The sequence below is a fragment of the Echinops telfairi genome, unplaced genomic scaffold, assembly GCF_000313985.2.
Source record: "Echinops telfairi isolate 266 unplaced genomic scaffold, ASM31398v2 ScPeMD7_7420;HRSCAF=8458, whole genome shotgun sequence".
Taxonomy (NCBI): Eukaryota; Metazoa; Chordata; class Mammalia; order Afrosoricida; family Tenrecidae; genus Echinops; species Echinops telfairi.
This window is the reverse complement of record NW_022111320.1, coordinates 18,783,409-18,792,226: the sequence shown is the minus strand read 5'-3', so window position 1 is coordinate 18,792,226 and position 8,818 is coordinate 18,783,409. Positions and strand designations below refer to the sequence as shown.

At 44.4% G+C, this 8,818-nt stretch overlaps 1 protein-coding gene and 1 non-coding gene across 2 annotated transcripts; one reads left to right on the top strand and one right to left on the bottom strand.

Annotated features, from left to right (window-relative positions):
- Window positions 1–3,931: 3,931 nt before the first annotated feature.
- On the bottom strand, window positions 3,932–4,069 carry LOC115872133. Its single transcript, XR_004047671.1, has one exon. It is a non-coding gene; the product is annotated as a small nucleolar RNA SNORA15 (small nucleolar RNA).
- Window positions 4,070–5,532: 1,463 nt separating this feature from the next.
- LOC101655541 (tubulin alpha chain-like) lies at window positions 5,533–5,972 on the top strand. The gene has a single exon (XM_004704230.2). It carries the CDS (start codon window positions 5,610–5,612, stop codon window positions 5,970–5,972), a length of 363 nt encoding a protein of 120 aa, XP_004704287.1. The 5' UTR covers window positions 5,533–5,609.
- The last annotated feature ends 2,846 nt before the right edge of the window (window positions 5,973–8,818 follow it).

The following is an 8,818-nucleotide window of genomic DNA, read 5'->3' as shown; positions in this document are numbered from 1 at the left end:
TGCAAAATACATTTGAATCTTGTTGAGATTGTAAATGAGAAGTTGTCTAAAATGTCTTCCTGTTATATTTGCCATACACTCTCACGGATTCATTAGGATGGAGTCTCCTGCTTTTAATTGCATTATCTTGGGTTCATTATGCTTTTTATTTAGGGATTGTACAAAATAATCATCATTGATTCTTAGTCTTTTCTGGGTCGAAGGTTCCTGAAGACCTGATTGGGTTTTGGTCCTGTTCTCTGAAATATGGTAAAATAATGAATTCAATTTGCATACAACTTAACAGGCTAACTCTTAAACAATGTGATCTCTACTTAAAGGCTCAGGCACCTTCTCATCCCCCACTGCACCTCCGGGTACCCTCACTGTTTGGGTCTTGCCTTGTTGGAACCAAGTGTGCCGACCACTTCTATTTAATTCTTCAAATGGTTAATGTGCTTCACTGTTAATCAAAGTTCAGAATCATCTCAGAGGAAAGGCATACAATCTATGAAAAAATCTGTTGCCGGAAAACCTTATTTAGCCTACTGACCCCTTTTCAAAAAAATAAACCTCAGTGCCCCCTGGCAATGAAAAAAGTTTTGTACTATGACCCATAATACATGATAAGGTGTAGGTATATGCTTTTGCAATCCTCCCTGGATTTTCCAGCTCTTCCGGAAGGTGTTATCACCCACTTTAGGAAACACTGTTCTAACTCTTTCCTGAAAAGTTCCACATTATTCAACTAGACCATGTCAAAATGGCAGATTGGACATCCTTGAGAGACTGAAATCATGTTCCTCCTCAATGTTCTTTGAGTTTGGGGAACAAAATAAAATCCAAAGAGGTGAGATTAGGGCTGTTGTGGGGTTAGGATACAGTTTCCTGGTGAAATTATCCCAGAAAATCCCTTGCTATCCTTGAAGGATGTGCAGGCACAATGCTGTGGTGAAACATTTTTTCTTGAATTTTTGATAAAATTTCTTGAGAAAAATTTCACATTTCCTGACCTGTTTTATCATCAAAGCAAATTAAAAGTTTCTCAGAACTTCTTCCTAGTAAGTCTCTGTGATTCTTTGGATTCCCCCTGATGCCCCATACTCATCTCTATAACCTTCCGAGCCGACCTCTCTGCCTGAAATTTAAGTGGCCCAGTGTATCCCCTTGGGAGCAACTGTTTTGATCAGTCCTGTTTGGGGTCAGTGCTCTAATGGAACCAAAAAAGAATACTACTTGTATTACTGACAGAACTTGTCTGCAGCCATACTGTGGTGGCAGAGACATGTTGAACGATACTTTGTTTGGAATAAAATGGCGCATGTAAGAGCTGGAACCCCTGTAACAATATGTTCTACTTATCCTCACATGTTTGCCTTATAAACATTTTTTGTGTGTTCTTAAATGTTCTCCCTCTTCCATTTGCTCAGAGCTTTTCTTCAAAACCACTATTAGTCACAGAAGGAAACTTCATGATTTGAGCTTTTTTAAACCTATTTGTCTGTCTTTCTTATCTGTTTCTACTCTCTTGTTACTGGAAAAATTGAAAACTTTGTCCACTATAGTAAGGATTTCATTTTCTGAATGATAAATTCTGCTCTTTGGTACAGTGTAAAATTTCATAATGGTGTAATTAATTTCAAATTGTTCTTTCCTTATTCATCTGGTTAATTTTTAAATATCCATCTCTTAGCTAACTTCCTCTTCACATCTGTCACTAACCAACTTATCTTTTGTCACTCTTTAGAGTGTAAATGTACTTCCTAAGTTGTTGATTAGTAAAGGTTGCGTTTTCCAGGGAAACTAACACGTGACACTTTAAATACGTATTAGCAAGGACTGGACATCAAGAAAGAATTTTATATCAAGGATGCAGACCAGCTGAACCCAATTCCGTAGCTCAGATACTGGCCAAGGTCCTTCAGGCTGACACAGCTGCTTTGGAAGAAGCCGAAGGTGATGTAGGAAGCTGAGAGATCACAGACTTGTGGGTACAGAGTCATAGGGACCCAAGGTCTGCAGGCACACAGCATGGCACCAACAGCTGCCAGGATGGGTGGGCCACACGTTGCTGCTGGCCCTAGACCGGAGCTAGAGGACCCAGTGAAGTAGGAAGCACAGGGAGAGAGAGGGCTCAGTTGTCTTTAGGGTCTCTCATAAAAATGCCACACTCCCAAAGACGTGCCACCAGCCTGCAACCCGATTGATAGGCTGGACTCCAGTCATAGCCGTGTGTGTGTGTGTTTGTGTGTGTGTGTGTGTGTGTTAACATTCTGATGTTTATTCATAAAATTAATTGAAATTGCAAAGGCCAGTTACAGAGCCACGCATCCATCACCGAACAAGAGGGAAATGAAACATTCTAGACATCTCTTGAGAAAAGTTCCCAAGAAACAGGCACCAGGCTGGACATCTACTGCTCCACCGTGGTCTCACAGCTCCGCTCCTTCCTGCATGTTCTCAACAGGCCTTTCCTTGTATTTGCCTTTCCCTTTTCCAATCAATTCGGTTTTGTGTTCAAGACATTTTCCGATCTTTGTCCAACGTCAGCCTGGTGACAACCACCTTGCTTGGGTGAATGTCCACATGGACAGTTGGGCCATTGGCTTTCTTGCGTGGCACCCGCTCAGGGCAGATGACGTACTTCTTCCTGTGCACCTGGACCACCTTGTCGATTTGCTGGCCTTTGTAGTGTCCTCGAATCACCTGGACCTCAGCATCCTTGCTGATGGGCCTGGGGCACTAGTTATACTTCTGCTGCAGCTCCTCAGAGAGTGGGGACGACACGATCTTCCTGCGTAAGTTCAAGGGAGCATTAAAATGGCATTTGTGGTCACGAAGGGTTTGAGCTTCATGGGGACCATTAGGCATCTCCGATTATCCACGCGTGGCTCCGTTCATATCTTCTTTCAAGTGCCCAGATGGCACAAAAACCTAGTCCACCCTTGTCAACTTGGCACCTGTACACACTCCCCCACCACCACACACAACTTTTTAACCACACGATATCCTCCTAAAAAGACTCTAATACAATCATACTTGCACCGAACAAGATATAACAAACATGGAGACAACCAAAAATGCACCAGGCCCACTTACATCTTATATTTTATACGTGAACAAACAAAAATATTTGATGCCTAACAATTGCAGTTCTGTGAACAATTACCTACACCTGAATCTTATAATCCTGTCAACATCTTTCCTGAGTCTCTCTTCCCTAGAACCATTTGGAAAAGAGAAACCTATTCAGTGGGGATCCTCCTTTGTTCAACTTCTTTGTGACTAAAGACACCCATGAAGGTTAATAAGCCAGCCACTTCATGCCATTATCTCTCCCCACCCCACCCCAACTCATTTTGGATATGTAATTTCTAAATTGTTCATTTATATGAACCCAGTGGTCTGAGGAGACAAGCACGTTGTTTGATGTGAACAACAGTCTCTCCAGGAACCTTGTGTGTCATAATCAATAAGCACAGTCATATCTCGAGCAAGTCACCCATTAAGACTGCAAGCAATGTGCACCAGCTCACATGGTCAAATTTCTTTCTTTGCATCCAGTCATGATCTGGCCAATTCAGTCCTAGCCATTGAAGCTAGGTCATTGGGTACCAATAGCAAGTTGGTATAATGCACACACATCTCCCTCCACTTCAAACCACTGGCTCCTTCACTTGTTCTTACCAACACCAACCCCCTCACTCCCCTGCCCTCAGGCTAGTTTATGCCATAGGGTCAGGTTTGGCACAAGTTTTTAACTTTAGACCAGCCAGCCCTTCCTAGTGGCTCCTCTCTAATCCCCGTGGAACAGGTTTCACTGGCCAGACTCCACTTGTTTGTGCATTGCTGAGTCTCCCCTACTTCCACTCAGCAAGTGAATCCAGGTGGCCACTTAGCAAGTACCAAGCTTCTTACAGGCTCCCTTTAACTTTGATTTACATATATTTTTCTTTGTGTTCGCCTCTATGGATGACATGCCACAAAGAAGACACAGCACATCGGAAGTGCATTAAAGGGAAACGATACTGTGGCATGATATCTGGCTGTGTAGATTATGGATAAAAAAACAAAACAGTATTCAGCATGCGTCGCTTTAGCTTTTAGTCCCGTGGGTGGAGTGGTTGGGGTGGGGTGGGGTAGGGGGTGCTGTTCTCTGATGGACACAGACTTTTGCAGCCTAGTGCATCCGCAGATGGCTGCCTGCATTCACTCCAGTTCATAAAGCCAAACTGGTCACTCTTTCTCCTCTTTAGTCTTTTGGCAGTTTGGGTGGGTCTACATGTCTTTTCAAATACAAACCTACTGATGCTCAACGCCCTGGGTCGGGCATAGCTTTCCATCTGGGCACCTCACTCTGCAATGACTTCAAGCAAACACTTGTTTCTTCTGGACAATCTCTAATGCTCTCTTTAGCAACTATAATTATAAATGTTGAAGGCTTGTGAGTTTACAAGTTCTCTCTAGTCACAATTTCAAATATTCATTTCTAAACCCACATTATTTCTATAGCGGAGAGTAGGAGAAATCATATAATCCTAGTGCAACCAGATCTTAACCACATTAAAAAAAACACACTCAAGTTTAAAGTTCTCTTCGACCAGTGGTTCTCACCCTTCCTCATGCCATGACCCTTTAATAGTTTCTCATGTTGTGGTGACCCCCAACCATAAAATTATTTTCATTGTTACTTCCTAACTGTAATTTTGCTACTGTTATGAATCATATTGTAAATATCTGATATGCAGCATGTACTTCTATAGTTACAAGTTGAACATAATTAAAGCATAGTGATTCATCACAAAAACAATATGTAACTATATATCTGTGAAATATTTATTTCTAATTACAAATAAATGAAATTTTGTCTTGAGGCATGGTATAGCATGGGTAACAGTCTTCACACTGGGTACTCATACGTGGGTGTATCTGCATGTGGGTGGACCCACCTGGAGACTGATAGAGGAGCAGTGTCTCAGTTCCTAAGACCATCGGAAATATGTATTTTCCGATGGTCTTAGGTGACCCCTGTGAAAGTACCGCTCCACCCCCACAGTGGTCCCGGCCCCCAGGTTGAGAAGCACTGCACTAAGGCTTTTCTGACTCACGTAGCTGGCAGGACTGGGAAACCAGGAAGGCCACAGGCTGGCGGAGGCAGAGGTGGATGAGTCCAAGGTGAGCAAGTCAGGCTCATGCCGCAGAGTTGAATGACCCTATAGTCAGCAGGCAGTATGGCAGGGTCCCGATCGCTCCCAAGACTGGCAAGTATTCTCACAGTCCTGCTTAAACAGGAGTAGGCCAACCTGGAGGAACTTCCTTTCAATGAACTCAGGGCTATGACCTTATTAAGTAGAAGCACACTACCCTGCTTTCCACAGTGCTTGACCACTCAGCGAAGATCCTATCCTGAAATTGATTAAATTGTGTTAGATGATGGTATGGGCAAGACCATTCCGGCACGTGCCATTCCGTTCAGTCGTTTGTGCCATCCGTTTAGTCGTTCCTTGCCATTCCGTGCCATTCCGAAATGACTTACTTCTCCCCCGGACTCCTTGGTAGTCTGTCAGCGGGAGGCTCCTGTCGCCGTCCTTTCTTCGCCTCTCGCCCTCGAAGCCCGTACGAGCCCCAACATGCGTGAGTGCATCTCCATCCACGTCGGCCAGGCCGGTGTCCAGATCGGCAATGCCTGCTGGGAGCTCTACTGTCTGGAACACGGCATACAGCCCAATGGCCAGATGCCCAGTGACAAGACCATTGGGGGAGGGGATGACTCCTTCAACACCTTCTTCAGTGAGACAGGCGCTGGCAAGCATGTGCCCAGGGCAGTATTTGTAGACCTGGAGCCCACAGTCATTGATGAAGTTCGCACTGGCACCTACCGCCAGCTCTTCCACCCTGAGCAGCTCATCACGGGCAAGGAGGATGCTGCCAACAACTATGCCCATACCATCTATGCCAACAACTATGGGCATAGATGGTATGGGCAAGACTGAACGGAATGGCACGGAACGTCCGGGGGAGAAGTGAGTCATTTCGGAATGGCACGGAATGGCACGGAATGGCAGCCAAACACGGAATGGCACGGGGCTCAGCTATCTCTTTATCTATTTTTTCTTTCTTCTTTCATTTTTTCTTCCCCCCCTCTTCATCTATCTCTTCTCTCTTTCCCACCACAGTCTCAGCAGTTTCAATTTTTCTTTTTTGTTGATTTCTTTTTTTGACTCTGTTTTTACTTTTGTTTAGTAATTCCTCGCTGCTTCATTGCCCTTGATTAAGCCTCATAAGGCATCCTACGACCTTCCTCCCATTGATTTTAGTTCACTTGTTGTTCCCTTGTCCCTGGGTTGGTTCCCCGCACCCCACTTCCTTTCTCCAATATCCCCCCAGAACGACTGGTCTCGTTCTTTCCATCTCCGGATTCTTTTTCCTGCATTATCTACATAGACATGTGCAGATACATTAATAAGTGCAAAAACCAGAAAAAGCCAAGTAAAACAACAAAGGAAGTCAAAACTAAGAAAACAATAACAAAAAACAATAACACTGACAAAAAATGGGAAAAGCCTATAAATAGTTCAAGGTCTGTTTGATGCCCTTTAAGAGTGTTTTCCAGTCGAGTCCAATATGGTACCACACTCTGTCTCCAAAGTCTATTTTTGGTATTCCCTGGGGGTTCATCACTCTGCTCCTCCTGCTGCTCTGTTGCATGCCCTCAGTGCCTCACCCCAGTGTGATGGGGCAGACCATGTATCATTCCCGCATTATGTCTCCAGTGTTGTCCCCCACAGTGCCATGATTCAATGAGGGGCACTGTGTCCTGTGGTGGGGCCAGCCCTACAGTCCTCTCTGCACGTTGTCTGCTCTGAGCAGGAACATTGTCCTTGGGGCCTAGTGAGCCAGGAAGCAAAGGATATTTATAGAGGTCTAAAGACAGGCATGTGCATATGTAAGTATAGATATAATGAGAGTTCAATGGAACTATGTACTCATATTTATATGTTAAGGATTAAGGTTGCAGATGGACACTGGGCCTCAACTCAAGTACTCCCTCAATACAAGAACACTTTGTTCTAACAACCCAGCATTCTGTGATGCTCACCTTCCCAACACAATTGCTGAAGACAAAACAGGTGCATAAGCAAATGTGGTGAAGAAAGCTGATGGTGACTGGCTATCAAAAGATATAGCATCTGGGATCTTAAAGGCTTGAAGATAAACAAGCGGCCATCTAGCTGAGAAGCAACAAAGCCCACATGGAAGAAGCACACCAGCCTGTGTGATCATGAGGTGTCAATGGGATTAGGTATCAGGCTTCTAAGACCCAGAACAAAACTATACCCAAGGTGAATGGGGGTGGGGGTGAGGTGGCGGCATGGAGTGGAGACCCAATGCTCATCTGTAGACAATTGGACATCCCCTCACAGAGGGGTCACAGGGAAGAGATGAACCAGTCAGGGTGTAGTATAGCACCAATGAAACACACAACTTTCCTCTAGTTTTTTTATACTTTCTTCCCCCCACTATCATGACCTTAATTCTACCTTACAAATCCGATTATACCAGAACATGCACACTGCTACAGATAAGAGCCCACAACATAGGGAATACAGGATAGATAAACCCCTCAGAGCCAACAATGATAGTAGCAATACCAGGAGGATTAGGGGAGGGTGGGGGGAGAAAAGGGGAACCAATCACAAAGATGAACTTAGAACCCCCTCCCAGGGGAATGAATAACGGAAAAGTGGATGGGGGGGTTGGTGACAGAGGATGATGTAAGATATGAAAATAATAATCTGTAACTTATCAAGGGTTCCTGAGGGAGGGAGGGTGGGGGAGGGAGAGGGAATAAATGGGGAGCTGATATCAGGGGCTCAAGTGGGAAGAGAACGCTTTGAAAATGATGATGGTGGTGTATGTGCAAATGTGCTTGACACACATGAATGTATGGATTGTGATGAGATGTAAGAGCCCCCAATAGAAGTATTTTTAAAAAATACTCTTAAAAGACATTTCCTGTACTAATGTATAAAGCTAAAGAAAAAAATAAATCACATCTGTATGTATAAAACTCTGCCATGGAGTCTTGCACTCATAAAGATCCCACAGAACAGAGGAGACTGCTCCTCAGTCTGAAGCTATAAATCTTTATGGAAGCAGACTGTCTCATCTTCCTTCAGCTGGGTGGCAGGTGGGTTTGAACAGTTGACCTTGTGGTTAGCAGCCTAATGCTTAACCCACAGCACCAATAAGCTCCTATCTATCTATCTATCTATCTATCTATCTATCTATCTATCTATCATCTATCTAATCTATCTATCTTAGCTTGGGTTGACTAGAGAAACAAATTCAGTGACACTCATATATGTATAAGAAAGAGCTTTAAGTCAAGAAGCTTTTTATATATCAGGAAAATACCCCAACTCCTTCCAACTCAGGTCCATAAGCCCCATCCTAGTCCTTAAGCCCCTCTTCAGACTGATGCAGCCACACGCAACAATGCAGAATGATCACAGGCCGGTGGGTACAAGGTTGTGTGGATCCAATGGCGCAGCTCATCCCAGGGCCCTGGCCGGTTTCAGAGTGGCTCATGGCAGGAAAGCAAAGGCCGAGAGTGAGGGGGAGGTCCCCGGGATCCTCCTTATGAAAAGGCCACACCCACAAGGAGGCACCATCAGGCTGTTACTAGATTTTCAGGCTAGACTCCACCCCTACACTTGTATGTCTTCAAGTTGGCAAGAAATTCCTGACTACCACACTATCCGCCTACTGCTGTTAGGTGCTATCAGGTGGTTCTCATCATAGGGACCCTACGTGTAACAGACCGAGAGAAACACTC

Coding starts and splice junctions, on each gene's coding strand:
- LOC101655541 (XM_004704230.2), top strand. CDS start 5,610: ATGCGTGAGTGCATCTCCATCCACGTCGGCCAGGCCGGTGTCCAGATC.